This window comes from Nuphar pumila, chromosome 2, assembly GCF_984573655.1.
Source record: "Nuphar pumila chromosome 2, dmNupPumi1.hap1.1, whole genome shotgun sequence".
Classification (NCBI taxonomy): Eukaryota; Viridiplantae; Streptophyta; class Magnoliopsida; order Nymphaeales; family Nymphaeaceae; genus Nuphar; species Nuphar pumila.
This window is the reverse complement of record NC_143250.1, coordinates 118,777,782-118,797,261: the sequence shown is the minus strand read 5'-3', so window position 1 is coordinate 118,797,261 and position 19,480 is coordinate 118,777,782. Positions and strand designations below refer to the sequence as shown.

At 35.1% G+C, this 19,480-nt stretch overlaps 1 protein-coding gene across 1 annotated transcript in view; it reads right to left on the bottom strand.

Annotated features, from left to right (window-relative positions):
* The window catches only part of LOC149846908 (E3 ubiquitin-protein ligase BRE1-like 2), a 93,575-nt gene that overhangs the window by 63,057 nt on the left and 11,038 nt on the right, over positions 1–19,480 (bottom strand). Inside the window, exons 11-12 of the mRNA XM_089998200.1 lie at positions 7,827–7,898; positions 7,527–7,603 (exon numbers count right to left, since the gene is read on the bottom strand). Of these exons, the coding sequence (XP_089854326.1) occupies positions 7,527–7,603; positions 7,827–7,898 (149 nt within the window). The remainder of the gene's footprint in view (positions 1–7,526; positions 7,604–7,826; positions 7,899–19,480) is intronic.

Sequence of the window (19,480 nt, the reverse complement as noted above, 5' to 3'; positions counted from 1 at the left end):
AACCCCGACGCCAGTGACGACCAGTCTCCCTACCCCGACGTCGGCGACGACCTCGAGCGACACCATCCGGTATGCTCTCTCTCTCTCTCTCTCTCTCTCTCTCTCTCTCTCTCTCTCTCTCATTTAGATGATGCAAAATCTGTATTTTTAATTGATGCAAAACTTGTATTTTAGATTGATGAAAAAGCTGTAATTTTAGGTGTTGAAAAATCTGGTTTTATTTATAGATGTTCACGTTGGGTTTTAAAGCAACGAGAATCAGATTTTTTTTTTACAGAGGTTCATGTTGGATTTTAGGGAAAAAAAACTTTGTTTGACAGATGCTCATGTTAGGGTTCAAATTCAAAAAAAAAAAACTCTGTTTGATAGGGATTGGAATGGGTTTTAGGATTCGTGCAAAAATTCTATATTCCTTGTTTACCTATATATTCGTTATTTTAGTGTGCACAGGTGCAATTTAATTATTTCTCTGTATTGCGCACGTATGCATTGCTCCTGCAAATCTGGATATACTGTATGTTGGGATTTTCATGCATATCAGTAGGTTGTTTGCTTTTTTTTTCTTTTTTTCTATCAGCTATGTATATCTGCTGTTATGCAAACCTGTATCTGTAGAGGTATATGTGTTTCCTCTAAAAAAGCCTATGTACCTGCATCATTGTTGTTGTATATTTACATACAATTTTTATGATATATGTGTTTTAATGAAGAGGTATGTGCATTTTCTTTTTGTTGTGCACATGTATATGTGTTTTGGATGATGCCATGTACATGCAGTTTTTAGTGCCTATGTACATACGGTTTTGGTAACACTTGTACATGCAGCTTTTAATGACACGTACATACAATTTTTATTTAAGAACCCTTTCGGTATTTATTTATACGCACTACTACTATATTTTTTAAAACTTATTGTATATGTTATTGACCTTGCACTCAATATTTTTAATCTTGATCGTGTGCATAATTGATTTTAATATAACATTTTTTTTGTTTTTAGACAAAAATGTCTAATAAAGGGAAAGGACTTGCATCATCATCATCATCATCCCCACATGTGAGTTCTGCTGGTAGTTGTAGTTGGAGTGTTGATTCAAGTTTTTTAACCCCAACATGTGATGATGGGGGGGCACTATGGGCACATATAGATAAGCTTGCAAAAACTGAAGGAGGTGGTGAAAACAAGAGATTTTGTTGGGTCTTACACAAGAATTAAGGCTCATTTGTTGAAAATACCAGGACATGGCATTTCAGGATACAGAAGAGTTGATGAGGCAATGCGAAAACAATACAAGAAGAATATGAGAAGAGAAAGACAATGAGTGATTCTTATGCAATTAGTGTGTCATTTCTAAGCCACTAAAAAAAGGTCAAAAGAAAAAAAAAGAAAAGTAAATGTAGGAGGTAAAGGAAGAGAAATGATACAAGCAGCATTCAATACATATGAAAGGGAGGAGATGGATAGAAAAGTAGGAAAGTATTTTTATTCTAGTTTACTCTCATTTAATGCAGCTAAAAATCCTTATTAGAAGGATTTAGTTACTTCTTTGGCAAATTATAATTTGACTGACTATGTACCTCCAAACTCAGAAAAAACTATAAACCACACTTTTTGCAGAAGAGAGGGCAAATATTGAGAGATTGCTAGAGATTAAAAAATATTCATGGGAGCAAAATGGAGTTTTCATTGTTTCTGATGGGTGGACAGATATTCAAAGGCGTCCACTAATCAATTTCATTATTTCTTCGCTTAATGGCCCAGTATTCTTGAAAGCAGTTGATGTATCTAGAGAATATAAAAATGTTGAGTATTTGAAGGGATTGTTTATAAAAGTAATAAAAGAAGTAGGTGATCAGAAAGTAGTACAAATCATCACAGACAACGCTCCAGTTTGTAGAAGTACAGCATTGAGTTTGGAGAGTGAGTATCCTCATATTTTTCGGACTTCCTTGTATCACGTAGCTTGAATCTGGCCCTCAAGAGCATCTGCAACCCCGAAGAAGAAGAAAATTCACCAGCATATGCTCTATGTTCATGGATTGAGGAATTAGAAAAAAATGTCAAAAGTATTAAGAATTTTGTTGTCAACCATCATCATGCTAATGCTATATTTAATAGGCATTCTGACCTGAAATTGTTGAAGGTCGTTGAAACACGTTTTGCGTGTGATGGTGAAGAGGATTAAGGAAATGAAGAATGCTTTGGTTAGCATGGTGACTGATGAGAATTGAATATTCTATCATGCTGATGATGATGTCAAGGCTCAAGAATTTAAGAAATTCATTGTTGATGAAGAGTTTTGGGACAGAGTCGTATATTTCCTTCAATTTACGCAACCTATTTGAGAAATATTGAGAGAAGTTGATAAGGTTGAGCCCATGTTTTACAAAGTTTATGAAATGTGGGATAATATGATTGAAAAAATATAAGTTGTAGTTTTCAAGCATGAAGGAAAAAATCCTGCATTGGATGATTCAGAAATTTTTAACCATATTTATTTAGTTTTAGTCAGACGATGGGATAAGAGCAACACTCTTTTGCATTGCATGGCACATTCTCTTAATCCAAAATATTATGCAAAAAAGTGGTAGAAATATGGTATTGGTTGTGTCCCTCCAAATTTAGACCCAGAGCTATTAAGGCATAGAAATATGTGTATGACAAGACTTTATCCAGAATCATATATTTTAAATCAAGTCACACAAGAGTTTGAAAAATTTGCATCTTCGAGATTATATGGACAGGCATTACTCGCGAGAGAGGAGAATAATATAGATCTTATTACATGGTGGTCAACATTTGGATCAGAAACACCTCTTCTCCAACGTCTTCCATTGAGATTGATATCTCAGCCTACTAATTCATCCTGTTGTGAAAGAAATTGGAGCACAGATTCTCAAATCCACAACATGAAGAGAAACAAACTCACCAGCAAGCGTGTAGAGAATTTAGTATATGTTCATTCAAATCTTCGACTACTTTCGCGAACTAATGATGAACACAGGTACTAATTTGTTCTCTTAGTTATTTGACGATCTCTTAGTTTTTTCATTTAAATATACTTGTATTTAACATTTTTAAATTGTTTAAAATTTTTAATAATGTAGACAAAGATCATCTAAATTTTGGGATGTAAACCCAGAAAAGTATGACTTAGAGGGAGAGCATGATTTCAACATTACAAACATGGATTTATCTTAACCCAGTCTTCTTTCTTATAATGCATTTGATGATAAAGCAGAAAATTATTATTATTCATTACCTCATCGTCGTATACATTGTGTAGGATATACTTTTGGTATTCAATTATGCTTTTTTACTTCTTTTGTTAGTATACTATATAATTTACTTTTTTCTGCTTTACTTATTTTATTGTTTCTATAATATATTTAGATTGATTTAATTGTGGTGTTAGTTTTTATGATGTAGAATAGAATTGTAGATTGTTAATTTGATTTATTGCATGTATGATGATGAATTGATTTGATGATATTATGATAATTGTTTTTTATTTCATTAGTGTTACTGTTGTTAACGGTTAAAAACTTAAAATTTAAAAATTATATATAATATATATATATATAATTTTTTATATTTTTGCCGCACCCCTGCACCCAAGTTTTTTGAAAGTGTCGCACCCCCGCACCCGCACCCATGTGACATAGCTCAAAATAGAAACAATGGAAACAACAAACACTTTGATCCTATAAATGCCTCAAAGTATTTTGATCTTTAAAGCCAAAAGGTTCTGATAGTACTTGACCACACTTAGCATTGATGACATCATGATACAAAAATCTGCATTTTTCATAAAGACAAAATGCCTTAATCTCCATTGCCATAATAAAATGGGCTAAAACTAAATAACAGCTGAGAACTGTTAGACATCAATTATTGAGGTATCCTCAAAATATATGGCCCTTGTCTTCATATCCACAACCAAAGATCCACTCCATCTTCAAGTATTCAAACACATAAGAACGATAAAAGGTTACAAAATTATTAAGGTACTTAGTAAAGATACTTAGTGATAAAAGGTTAATGGGAAACTTTGGTGTATTGAGAACAGAATAGAGTGAGAAACAAGGAGTGAACAGTTCCTTTCCCAAAAGTACAATAAGGAGATCCATCAGCCAGTTTCAGGTCCCTGCTTTGGATTAAATGCATAATAATCACTAAATAGAGATCTCTCACCCGACATATGGTTAATGGCACTAGATGCCAAATGCATTGAGGCAAATTCATACCTTGGTGTGCACGATATGACATAGGAGCCATGGATGGTGTGTCCTTGCATGGATCGACTTCTCATAACTCAATCACATTGATTCTTTTCTTTAAATGAAGTTTTGGTTTGTCATGACGTATCTGTTTCTTTTAAGGAAGGATCAACACAAATGAGGATGAATTGAGGCTTGTAGAATCTAGTCAAGCCCAATCCATTAAAAATTAAAATGATTATATGGAAAATCCAGGAATTGCCAGCAAGAGTTGATGATTAGTGGTGTGCATGGTGTGTCGCCTTCAAAAGGCTAATTTATATATCACGGAATGACACAGTAGGCAAACAATCCATGACATCGTCTTCGGAAAATGGGGGTTTGGGGGCATTGATTTTGAGGGTCTCTTTCCTTGTTCACCAAGAAAGAGACCCTGGTGTTGTGTTGCCATGGCGGGGCCTAAAGAAATGCATGAGTTGTGTGTTTTCATGAAAACCCCAGGTTTCCACGACACACAAACACCCCCAAAACTTCACACTTAGGAAGTAGTGTTCACATTATAGGTTAAGGAAAGAAAAGAACCCCCCAAACCTAACAATTTCCAAAAGTTACAAGACAAGAATAGAGATAGACAATTCGGGATCCAAACCAGTAATTAAATCCAAACTAGTAAATCCAATTAAACTGGGTGACAAGAAAGGAAGCCATGTGAAAATGATGGAAATAATAAGCCTTGAGTTTATTTTGGATGTGAATTTTCCAACAACGTTTGAAGACAGATGGGGCAAACTTTCAGAATGATGTATGCATAAGGGACCTTTTATGGGAACCAAATCAATTAACAAAAAATAAAAAATAGAAGTTCGCTTGGAGATGCTGACGCTTGACTGCATGGTGGGCAAGTTGGAAAGAGAGGAACAGCTGAACTTTCAGGGAGTGTTCTTTGAACATCTATGTAATCCATGAAATCATTTCGGCCAATGTTCATGCTTCCATCACTAACCTGTCTTGGCTGAAGCCCATGTTTAATCATACATTGTACTCCTCCACAATACAGTTGGGACGACTACCTCGTCAACCAACAACCTATGTTTCTTCTTAGACAACTTATTGAAAGATATAGAGAGAGGAACAAAGATTTGCATATGGTTTTTATTGATTTAGAGAAGGCATACGATAGAGTACCTAGGGACGTTCTCTGGTGGACAATGATGAAGAAAGGTGTTTCTCTCAAGTACATTAGTATAATTAAAGATATGTATGAAGGAGTAGTAACCTATGTCCGCACTTGTGGAGGAGTGACAACCAATTTTCCGATAACGGTTGGGTTACATCAAGGATCTGCTTTAAGCCCTTTCCTATTTGCGATAGTGATGGATGAGCTTACGAGATCAATTCAAGAAAATGTACCGTGGTGTATGTTGTTTGCTGATGATATTGTTTTGATTGATGAGTCTAGAGCTGGGGTTAATGCTAAGTTAGAATTATGGAGACAAACATTGGAAGCTAGAGGTTTTAAGTTGAGTAAGAGTAAGACTGAATATATGGAATGTCGGTTTAGTAAGCAACGAAGTAGTGATGGGAGTGTAGTGAAGCTTGGTGAGCAAGAAATACCGGTGAATGATTATTTCAAATATTTGGGATCCATCATTCAAAAGTATGGAGAAATTGATGGAGATGTAAATCATAGGATAAAGGTTGGGTGGATGAAATGGAAAAGTGCAACTGGAGTGCTGTGCGATCGTAGAATGCCATTGCGGTTGAAGGGAAAGTTTTATAGGACGACTAATAGACCCGCTTTACTATATGGTACGGAATGTTGGGCTGCCAAGAGACATCATATTCAAAAAATGAGTGTAGCTGAGATGCGGATGCTTAGATGGATGTGTGAAAATACAATAAAAGATAAGATTCGGAACGAGGAGATACGTAAGAAGGTAGGTGTTGCACCCATTGAAAATAAGATGCGAGAGAATCGTTTACGGTGGTTTGGACATATTCGGCGAAGGCCTAATGATGCTCCAGTTAGAAGGTTGGAGAAATGGGAAAATATATTAGTTAAAAGAGGTCGGGGTAGGCCTAGGAAGACTTGGATGGAGATGATAGGTAAGGATATGAATGCTTTGAACCTCACCGAGGACATGGCATTGGATAGAAATGATTGAAGGAAAAGGATTCATGTGGAAGACCCAAAATGAATTTCTTTTTTGGTTCATATCGCTGACCCCAATTGTTTTGGGATGAAGGCGTAGTTGTTGTTGTTGTTGTTGTTGTAATCACAGATATAGCTAATATTTTGAAATATCTCTATAAATTGATAGAATGATATGAAAGGTCAAATATTGTGATACTTAGAAAATATCAGAAACTTATATATATCGTGATAAAATCATGATATTGTTAGTTATTTTTATTCTTTTACTTTTTTATATCTTAAATATATTTTTTCTTCTTTCTTTTATATGGTTTACGTATTCTGCCATTTTCATACTTTTTAAAAAAAATTAAGCACTAAGATTTTTCCAAGATATTCCCGAGATTAAACAACTAAACCTATATTATCACAAGAAATTGCCTTGCCAAGATATAGCCAAGGCCAGCATTTGTGACTGTTTGTGATTAATATATTTCTTTACTTTCTCCCATGAAAAAACCATTATGATCTAACTAGGGAAACATTATCAAAATGAAAGGGCTTAACAAAATCAATTCTATAAACTAGAGATTTCCTGTAAGTTTGCCCAGATTAAAAATTGACCCAAAACCTGACATCTTTTCATGTCAAAATACCATTTTGGGATCTACACTACAGAGATGTATGTAATAAAGTTCTAGAGAGCATCTATGTCACATGGGTATGGGTATGAAGGGTACATGACAAGGGACACGGCTATATATACAGGGAAAATATTTGCTACTAATGAAGGTAAGGAACTAATGAGCTAGAAATCATAAGTGCAAGTTGTATCGACTCGATCTAACCACATAGATGTGTTCATCATGGTTTGTTTGCTAAGGATCAAGCCTTGGATTGTGCTTTTCTGATGTAAAAAATTGATCTTTTGAGTTATGAAATTTTTGCACATCGTGGGCCGTTGATTTTTAGACCCCTTTAGAAACCTAATTACTTGTCATAATCACATTATTCAAAACAAGTTTCCTACTAAACAAACCATGTAGATCACATCTGTAACATTTGATCAGCAAAAAATATGCCAATTGGAAATCAGATCTTCCTGCATCAAAATTTATAAATTTAGGAAATAATAATCCAGAGAGAAAAAATGGTGATTATTCAACAGTACCTTCTGTCGAAGCATTCTTGGCTATACATGTCAAGAAAAATCTGTAGTTCTTGTTTTTTCTTCTGTAACTTCTCAATCTACACATACATTGTGTCAGTTAGAAATTACAATTTAATGATAGAAATTAGAGTTATACTATCTGTACACATTATTAAAACATGAAAATACCAATAAGCATCATCAATTCAAGTATCGCAAGTATGAGTATGACACAGACCAGATATAATGATGTAACAAACTATCCGAAGCTCAACAATAAGAAACTGGGGATAAGAAAGGACCCAAGGCCATTAGGATTACCAATGTCTTAAGGGAGTTAATCTTTATCTCATTTGCAGCACATTTATCCGATAACATTTTGCATTCTCCTGTCTGCATGACAGAAGAAAATATCAACTCCAAAGCAATAAGATAAGGATAATCACAAGCAATCCAATCATTTAAAAGAAAATTAATTTGATGCACAGATATTATTAGAATGAAATGGAAGGTGCTGCCTCTTAATGGAGAATTAGAATAAAATCAAGAAAGGGCAAAGAGGACATCCAGAAAGTGAGAAATTTAATTGTGATTTTCTAAGATGAAGCATCAACACGAAATAACTAACCAATATGATTAGAATCCAAAACTTTCACTGTTTAAACACAATCTTCCATCGGCACTACATTCAAAAGATTATTTCTCATGTACGTTGCTGTGTAACTAAATAGAACTTGCTTGCTAAAAGTGAATGTTTGTTCCTGCTCCATTGTGTATAGCAAAGACAAGTATCTCTTCCAGTTACCATATGGGTTCTCTGGAATTTTATCACAAGCAGCCTGAACAGATTAACAAACTCCTGACCAGATCCACTAAAAACTGTATGGCTGGTGAAACCACTTTGAATCAAGAAATGCTGAACCAAGTCTTAATAAAACCACTTCTCCTTGAACATTCTTTTTTGAAAGGACACTCCCCCCAAAGCATAGCCATGTCCATGGTTTTTCTCTCCAAATTTACTTTTTATTTGTTATCAGCATAAACTCTGCATGATACTTTATTTTCTTAGTGCATTTTAAATTCCAAATACAGAATGAAGATTAGCTAAGGATACAAGTCTGCAACCTATTATTTTTCTTACTAATTGCAAGACAAGTTACTCTTTCTCAAAGAGTTGAAGAGGAACCTTTTTATTCTGGCATTCTTGTCCATCAACGTTATCCACAAATAGGCCTGCAAGCTGGGGGCTTATGGTTGTGTGATTTAAAGCATCAAATGAGGCATAGAAAAAACAGCAAGCAAGCAGCATTCACAAAGGCATCTCTCTCAACTGGATAGATGCACAGCAGGTTTCATCATTTTATCCAGAGATCATTATTAAAATTACTCTTCTGATTATTATTAACCACATGGATTTATCTTAGAAAACTTCAACATGAAGGCTGAACCAGATCGATCATGACACTGCAGCAACATCAATTCAACATAGAATGCCTCTTAATAATATAAAAAATAGACCAATCATTGCCAGATTGCCATCATCCAATGCAAGGAGTGCCTTTTCTCTTAACCAAACACAAAAGAAAAATGTCCATTGTGGAAAAGTTAAAAAGAAGTAGGACCTTCTGGAAAAAGGGTTGGCAATACTCATTATGATTATAATATAAAGAGGCACCACAACTGGCAATACTCAGTATGCCTATAACATAGAGACACCAACAACACACATAATGCAGTTATACAAGCCACTAATCCTTGCATAAATCAGGTACTGCAGAGCACAGATCACAATACAGTTTTTTGTTCACAATACACGGACCTAGTGTGATAACTGACCTAAAACAAGCACACAAATATCTGTAAACTACTGAATTCTCTCACAAGAATCCCAATTGCTGCTCTTCAGCAAACACCAACTTGGCTAACTCTAACTATTAATTGCAGAGTATTCCCTAAAGATGACCCACATTCTTATCTGAACAAGCATAATAGTTCCCAAAGATGTTTCACTAGGTCAAGAAACAGATGCAAGATTTGGCCTCTAAATATATATAATGTATCTATCCAGTGAATGGAGACCCCCAACCTTGTACAGCTCACAAGAGCATCTCAATAAAACATGCAGACTTGGAGACAGGTTCCGAATCAATATACTAATTTGACCAAGACTAGGAAAAGGGGCCAGCTAATTGTTTCCAATTCTTCCAAAAAAAGAGTACATGAAAACCACTTAATGTATATCTACTGACAATAGTCAAGGATGTATCAGACACGATGTTACTAAACACTATATGACCTGGGAACTTTGTGAAACTGGGACACAAGGACGTGGCCATGTGTACATGTGTGTACATGTATATAAATGCATCTGCACATGGCATATGTATATGTGCATGTGATTGTGCAGAATATGTAGATTACAAATTCCCAATATATAGCAAAGCATGTCATTATAAAAGTGCAAATTCTTGAGCAATAATTCCAAGCAATTATGATTAATAAAGATCAATAAAGATACAAGCTGGAAATTGAAATATGCTAATCAACAAAAAAAATGAGATATAAAATTACATTTTTGTCCTGTCTTTGTAGAACAACCCATTTATGTCAGCTTATATTTTTTTGTTAAACAAATCAATAGTGAGGCCATTTTAGTCACTAGTGGAAAGGCCCAAAGCCAATCCTGCATTTTGGTCACTTAGTTTGACTCAGAGTTACCGGAAGCTTCTTAGGTAGGTGGGAAGCTCGCTTTAGAAGCGCGATACTCCTCGCTTCCGAAACTTCATGACAAGCTCGATTCCCCCACGCTTCTTCTATGCTTCTCATACACATGGTCTATGCATACTATATGTTTTTCTCACGTTTCTTTTCATCTTTTTCATGTATTTTCTCCCACGCTTTCACTCACTTTCCATGTACTTTCTTTAAATTGGTAACCATCATTGTTAGATTTTAACAAAAATTTAACTCTTTTACAGAAAAATCATGAAATATAAGAATGATCGATTTTATTTTAGTTTTTATTTGTTTCTTATTTGATTCCATATTGCTTCATTTTTTATTCATATTTCGCTTTTAAATTGAAACTTCGCTTCCCGCTTCGCATAAATTTTAAAATGCATCGCTTCTCGCTTCCTCTTCCCGTATTGTTTCCCGCTTCCGCTTCCTAGTTTGGCAACCTTGGTTTGACTAAACAAAGGTCAACCAAATGAATTTAGGACTAAGCATGTCTTTGAAATATAAGTTATAAAGGCAAGTGGCTAAATGCAATTACTGACATATTAGGCAGCTTTTCATAATTACTCTATAATTTTCCTTCCTTGACACTTGTAAGAAAGTTCAAAAGGCTATGACTGAACAATTTGATGATGTCCTCTTATACCACTTCCAGCAAGAACCCTATGTAATGAAACAAGCGGAAATACAAATGGCAAATCTACAAAGGGATTACAATAAACAAAAGATATTACGCAAGCAATAGTCTACTATGGGATAATACAACATTCAAATGAGAACAATCACCAAGGCATACTATGTGCATACAAAAGCCACAAAGGGCATATACAACACGTAAAAAATATAGATCTTCACTTATGAAAATGCTTACAAAGCATTGAAAGATACAAAGGGTGAAGCCCCTATTTATAATACAGCCAAGAGATACGGGGCAGCCTAATACAGCCAAAAGGTAAAACTGATGACAGCCTAATAATGCCAAGAGGTAATGGGGGCAGCCCAACTACCTATTGGGCTAGCCCCCAATGTTTATGACCGGTGGGAGCAGCCCAACAGCTAGTTGGGCTGCAGCTCCGACAGTCATATGAAAACAATAAATAAATAAAAGAAATAAAATAAAGTCAGTCTTTATTAGGCTGACACTTATTACATATAAGAAATTATTGAAATACCCTCAAAATATATATAGCAAAATATATATATATATATGAACAAAGATACATATAATTTAACACTTTCCCTCAAACTTATGGTGTGATCACTGAAAGTTTGCCAAGAAGAAACAGAAAATGAGGTGAAGGCAAGGCCTTAGTGAAAAAATCCGTCAACTGACATTTTGAAGTCATAGAAGGCAACTCAATAGTTCCTCTCAAGTGCTCTTGTAGGACATAGTGGCTTGGTTCGTTCGTAGAATGTTTGGTTGCTTGCAATGTAAATAGCACTATTATGGTGGCAGCACATCTTCGAAGGACTAGAGATGACTAAGCTCATATCTTTCAGAAGACTCTATAACCAAATAATTTTCATAGTTGTCATTGGCATTGCTCGATATTCAACTTCGATGGATGATAGAGACACCTTTTATCACTTCTTATACCTCTAAGATATGAGAGTCCCATAAAAACACACACAAATCAGTAGTTAAAACTCTATCATTAGAATTACCTCCCCAATCGGCATCAATATAAGCAATTAAATCTAAAAAAAAGATGAGTATAGAAATAATCTCTTGGTTATAGAATTCTTGATATATCTGACAATTCGTAGAACATCACTCATATGCACCGTAGAGGGTGCATGTTGGAATTAACTGGCTAAGTGTACTACATGGGCAATGCCTTGTCTTGTGATGGATAAGTAGGTTAAGGATCCAACCAGTTGCCGATATGGAGTTGAATCTTCAAGAGGAGTTTCATCCTCCAATCGTAGTTTTGCATTTATAACTTCTGACATGTCAGCCTTCTTATCATCAGAAATTCCAGATTTGGTAATAATATTTGCAGTCAGCTTCATTTTAAGACAATATATATCCTCTAGGTGAGTAGGCCACTTCAATACCTGAAAAATATCTTAGAAAATCAAGGTCAGACATATCAATATATTTTTTAAGAATATTTTTAATGTCACTAATTCCCTTTTTGTCACTCTCTGTCATGATCATATCATCAACATATAACAAAAGTATGACAATAGTTGTATTTGTATCTTTAACGAAAAGAGCAGTGTTGATATAACATGACTTATATCCCAAGTTTAACATAACATTTTTAAACCTATCATACCAAGCTTTGGGAACTTGTTTAAGCCCATACAAAGCTTTATTTAACCAAATAACTTTCCCTTTCTCAACCTCAAGGCCAGGAGGAGAATCCATGTAGACTATTTCATTTAAGTCACCATTCAAAAAGCCATTCTTAACATCAAGTTGGTAAATAGGTCATTTTTTAATGGATGATAAGGCAACAAGTATTTTAACACTAGTCATACAAACTACGGGAGCAAAGGTCTCTTCATAGTCTATCTCGTATTCTTGAGAATAATCTTTGACCACGAACCTAGCCTTATATCTTTCTAATTATACATCCCCTTTGGTTTTAACTTTCTATACCCACCTACATCCTACAGTCTTTTTCCTATAGGTAATGGTTGGATTTCTGAGGTCTTGGCTCTCTCGAGTGCCCCTAACTCTATGTTCATGGCATCAATCCATTCGAAAATTTCTTTAGCCTCTTTGTAGGTTAAGGGTTCATAGGAGGAGTGGATAGACATAAGACAGGCTCTATATCTAGGTGAAAAGTTTTCATATGACACAAATCTTTCAGGATGTCTACAAGTTCTAAATTTCCTAGTGCTAGTTTCTCCTAGATTTTGGTTTTGAGAATACTTATCTAGTGCACATGAAAGGGTTTTTCTAGAATAGCTTTGAATATCTTGATCCTGGGTATCTTCTATAGAAACCCCAGAGTCATCAACATGCATATCATCAAGATCATTATCAACATGAATAGCTTCATTGTAAGCTTTGTTTGGCAACAAATCAAATAAAAAGGAATACTAAAGATCATCCTTAGGCTTATCAAAACCATTTCCATTTTCGAGAAAATTAACATTTCTTGAAACATATATTTTGTCATTTTTCTTATCATAACATATGTACCCTTTTTTTATTTCTTGCATAACCAAGAAACACATATTTAATGGCTTTGGGGGATAATTTGTCTCTTTTTTCCATAAGTACGTAACATTTACATCCAAAAATTCTTAGAAGTTTTAAATCTCGAGACGATTGATAAAGTTTTTCAATAAGAAAAATGTTTGGTAAAGAGGATGAAGGCATTTGGTTGATAAGATTGTCGCGGTTAAGGCACCGTCAGCCCAAAAATATTTTGGAACTTTTTTAGAGATAAAAAAGTTCTCGTAGTTTCAATGACATGACGATGCCTTCTTTTAGCTAACCATTTTGTTGAGAGATATTTGGACAAGATTTTGATATGAAATCCCACTATATTTTGAATAATCTTTTAAATCATTGGACAAATATTCTCCCCCCGAGTCTGATCAAAAGATGATAATATTACTTTGAAATTGATTTTGCATAATTTTGTAAAAAAAATTAAAATAAGAGAATACATTAGATTTTTGCCTAAGAAAATAGATCTAAGTATACCTAGTACAATCGCCAATGAATACAACATAAAAGAAGAGCCCTCCTTTTGACATTACCGGAGTCGGTCCCCATACATCCGAATGCACAAGTTAAAAAGGTTTGGTTGAAATAAAAGTTACAAGGCCAAAATAAATTTTCTTTATTTTTCCAAGAATACATTTATTACATGTGAACTCTTTGGAACAAGAGTTTTTCAAAAAAGGAAAAAGAGCTAACTTAGATATATTAAGATGTCCTAATCTTTGATGCCACACAAAAATATTTTTTTCCTTAAACAAATGACAAAATGATTCTTTAGGAAGATGATGAAAGTTCATGTAACAGAGGTTTCCGCTCCTATGTCATCCGAGGTTTCCGCTCCTATGTCATCCTGCATCCAACATTTTTTTTATGAGAAGGAAACCTCATACCCAACCAAAATTTGAGAAACAAATAATAAATTTAAATTGAGTTTTGGAACACCTCTAACTTTAGGAATTTGAAAAATTTTTGAAATATTTGAAAAAGTTTCAATAGTTTTGATTTCCAAATTAGTTTCATCAACCATAAAAACACAAGATGTTAAAATGTAAACTGCAATATATATATATATATTATTTAATATTATTATATTTTCTTTTATTATTTTATTTTTCTATTTTTTATTTTCTTTTTTAGCATCTAGTTCAATAGAAACTAGATATTTTGATCCAGTCAAGTTCCTGTTGGAACTTGACTGTGCAAGTAGCTGTTGGACTGTAGTCCAACAGCTATAATAAATGCTGTTGGACTATAGTCCAACAGCTATAATAATAAATGTTGTTGGACTGTAGTCCAACAGCTATATTAAGAGACGTTGGAATCCAACGTCTCTTTTTGGAGAGCTCAAAATGAGCTCTCCTCTCTCTCCCATTTTTTTGTATATATAGGGGTGAACCCCTTCAATGTAATGTACAATGCTTCTTAAGCATTTTGTTCATGAATAAAGTATTATTTATTTTTCAAGTGTTCTTCCCTTTATACCCTTTCAAGGGTCATGCTTGTAGTGTCTCCAATAGACACTTGTTTGTGAGTTATTTGTGCATTTGTTGAAGACCACCATTTTATTACATGGTATCAGAGCTACGAAATCCTTAGATCTTGAAGTGCTTCCGCCTCGATTTCCGTGCCACATTTACAAAACGTGTTTCATCACCTTGTTCTTGGCTCAAGAAGATTTGTTTGAAGAAAGGCGAACTTGTGCTACAAAAAAAAATTGGTTTTGTATCCTCTCTTATTCCTTTGTCTACTCTTTTTCTTTTCTTTTTATTTTTCTCTCTCTCTCCTCCTATTTATTCCTCTCTTACCCTTGTAAAAGATGGATGACAATGATAAGATCACCATCATTCCTATGAAGCTAAATGATACTAACTATGTAATGTGGGCTTCGATTATGAAGCACCACATTTGGGGAAAAGGTTTATGGGGTATAGTGGATGGTTCCGATTTGGAACCTAAACTATCTCTTACCAAGAAAGAGGGTGATAAAGAGGTTCCTCTAACGGAAGAAGAGAAGAGTAAGGCGTTAGCCACTTATGAAAAGAAATGGAAAGAATGGAGGATAGGGCATGCAAAAATTATGTCATGGCTCATCAATAGCATTGACATTAAAAAATGCTCTAGTCTAGCTAAGTTTGAGCATGCCGATAAGGCTTGGGAATACCTAAAAAACATGTATTCCCTTAAAGATATTGCACATGTATGCAATTTACAAGATAAAGTTCGGACAATGACTCAAAAAGATAAAACTATTCGAGAATATTATAATGAGTTGTCCGAACTTTGGGAAGAGTTGGCTCTTCTTGAGCCCAAATGGCATTGTGCCGAAGACATCGAGCTTCGCCAAAAGCAACTCGATATGGAACATTTCTATCAATTTGTGAATGGTCTAAGGCCGGAGTTTGAATCCACCAAATCAGCCCTTTTACATCGTGGAAAAATTCCTTCTATTGTTGATACTATAGAAGAGCTCACTATGGAGGAAAATAGACTTAGAAAAAGTACTCCAAAATTTGATGATGACTCCGTTTTAGCTGTATCTAGACCGGGGAATCATACTCGTACTTACAAGCCGCCTCATTTTGGAAGGCAAAACGACGACTTTGATAAAAGAAAAGTTATTTGTCATCATTGTCATGAACCGGGGCACTATAGGCCTCAATGTCCAAAGTTAAAAAGAAGAGAAGAAAAAAGAGTTGCATCTGTTGAATCTGAGTCAAAAGATCAAGATGCACCTGTGTCTATGGCTCAACTGATGGAAATCCTTCAACCTCTTCTCAAAGGGGTATCCTCCTCAACCGAAGCCTCAACTGGAGCGGCAGTTGCATCTTTCTCCGGTCCAGGTAACTTTCCTTGGCTTTTAGATTCTGGTGCTTCTTTTCATATGACCCCAAATGTTAATAGTCTATCCGAATGTCTTAAAAATAACTCAAGTGTGTCAAAGGTTTTTACAGCCGATGGCACATCTCTCGAAGTAAAAGGAATAGGATGTTTTGAAAATCTTCAAAAATCCAAAAGATTTTTTATCCCAGAAGTTAGATATATCCCTAAACTTAATTTGAATCTCTTATCTGTCTCGCAAATATCTGATTATGGATGTAATATCTCCTTCTCTTCTCATGGCTGTTGGATACAGGATCGCCAGTCAGGGAAGCTGATTGGGGAAGGCCATAGAGAAGGAGGACTTTATTACATGGACTTTTTGGAATTACCCAAGAATGCATTTTGTTATAATATTCAGAAATTAGAATTGGATTTATGGCACAAAAGGCTTGGCCATCCTCATATGTCTAAAATTCAATATTTTCCAAGTTTGGAAAAATTTTGTAATTCTGAAAATTTTTCTTGTAAAGACTGCATTCTTGGCAAAATGAAAAGGTTACCATTTCTTAGTAGAACTTTTGTTTCCTCACGACCACTTGAGTTAATACATTCGGATGTTTGGGGCCCCGCACCAGTTATTTCCAAAGGTGGTTATACATATTATGTCATTTTTGTTGATGACTTTTCTAGACATACTTGGATTTATTTTCTTAAACATAAATCTGATGTCTTTGCTAACTTCCAAATATTTCATAAAATGGTTGAAAATAAGTTTCAAAATGATATTTCTGTTTTTCGCACTGATTCAGGGGGAGAATTTATGTCCAACGAATTCAAAGACTATCTCAATTTACATGGTATTACACATCAAAGATCATGTCCACACACTCCACAACAGAATGGCCTAGCCGAACGCAAACATCAGCACATTATAGAAACTACTAGGACATTGCTAATTGCAAATCAAGTTCAAAAAAGTTTTTGGGCTGAAGCGGTCCTAACTGCCACCTACCTCATTAATAGGATGCCATCTTCCTCGTTAAAGAATACAACTCCAATAGAAAAACTTGTTAACTTAACTCCAGATTATTCTAGATTAAGAGTCTTTGGATGCAAATGTTTTGTTTTCACCAACAGAAATGATAAACTCTCTCCTCGTGCAATCCCATGTGCCTTTTTAGGATATGCTGATAATCAAAAAGGCTACAGGTGTTTCGATTTTCAAAATGACAAATTATATGTGTCAAGAAATGTATCTTTTTTGGAAAAAGAAAGCTTCTTTGAATTTGAAAAATCCAAGGATGTCACTGAATACTCGTTTTTAATTGATCCAACTTCAAAATCCAATGAATGTGATGTTGGATGTGACCTTGACAATGATCAAAGTCCTATTGTTGTTGAAAATGATGATAATGAAGAGCAAATCCATAGGGATGTTAGTCTACAATATTCAAGACGTAGAGAGCAAAATCTTCCATGTGCATTACAAAAATACTCTGAAGTCTCACCTAGAAGAACGTCTAGAATCTCCAAACCTCCAGAAAAATTTGTGTCTTATGAATCTTTTTCACCCACGTATAGGGCCGCCATTACATTAATACAATCATATGTTGAACCATCATCCTATTCTCAAGCAAAAAATCATATAGAATGGATAGAAGCCATGAAAATAGAATTGGATGCACTAGAAAAGGCCAATACTTGGACGATACAAGATATTCCTCCGGGTAAGAAACCTATAGGTTGTAGGTGGGTATACAAAGTCAAAACCAAAAGTGATGGGACCCTGGAAAGATATAAGGCCCGTTTAGTAGCAAAAGGATATGCTCAAGAGTATGGCATCGATTATGAAGAAACATTTGCTCCTGTGGCCCGTATGACCACTGTTAGAACTTTAATAGCCTTGGCCTCCATTAGAACATGGCCTATCTTTCAATTAGATGTCAAAAATGCTTTCCTGAATGGGAATCTCGTTGAAGAAATATACATGGAAGCCCCACCTGGTATTAGTATCCCTAAGGGTAAAGCTCTTCGTCTAGAAAAAGCTCTTTATGGTCTTAAACAGGCTCCAAAAGCCTGGTATGACCGATTTAGTCATGTTATGCTTGATATTGGTTTTCAACCTTGTTTAACTGACACTGCTTTGTTTGTTAAGAAATCTGATGCAGGCATCATTATTCTTCTTCTCTATGTGGACGATATGATCATCACCGGAGGCGACAAACAAGGAGTTGCAAATATCAAATCTCTTCTTAAAACTCACTTTGAAATGACTGACTTAGGTTTATTAAGATATTTTTTAGGCATTGAAGTTGCTTATTCCCCTCGGGGGTATTTGATATCTCAATCTAAATTTGCTCTTGATATCGTTTCCAGGTCTGGAATTACAGATGATAAGAAAGTAGACACTCCAGAAGTTGTCAATGTTAAAATGAAAATTGATGATGGAGAACTTCTTGATGATCCTACTCCTTATAGACAACTTGTTGGAGCTCTTTCTTATCTTTCCATTACTAGGCCAGATATAACTCATGCGGTTCATACAGTCAGTCAGTTTCAGCATGCTCCCACCTCCGTGCACATGGGAGCGATTTTGCGTATTATTAGATACTTAAAATCCTCTCTTTCACGAGGACTCTTCTTGTCTGCTTCATCTTCATTAAATTTAATTGCATATACTGATGCTGACTGGGGAGGTGATCCCAATAATAGACACTCAACTACTGGTTTTTGTGTGTTCCTAGGTGAAACCTTAATTTCGTGGAGGTGCAAGAAGCAGCAGAAAGTCTCTCTTTCCTCCACCGAAGCTGAATACAGAGCCATGGCAACCACCACTATGGAAGTTGTTTGGCTCAGACGATTGCTAGCGGATATGGGAGCTAAAGCAACGCAAGCTTCAAAGATGTGTTGTGACAACAAAAGTGCGATCTACATTGCAAGCAACCGGACATTTCATGAGCGCACTAAACACATTGAGATGGACTGTCACTATGTCAGAGAGGAATACTTACATGGAACCATTGATCTGCCATATGTTACATCAGAATATCAATTAGCAGACTTCTTCACCAAGCCTCTCGCTGCTCCCAGATTTCACTTCCTCTTAGACAAACTTTCGCTCATTGTACCGTAAGTTTGAAGGGGAGTGTTAAAATGTAAACTGCAATATATATATATATATTATTTAATATTATTATATTTTCTTTTATTATTTTATTTTTCTATTTTTTAT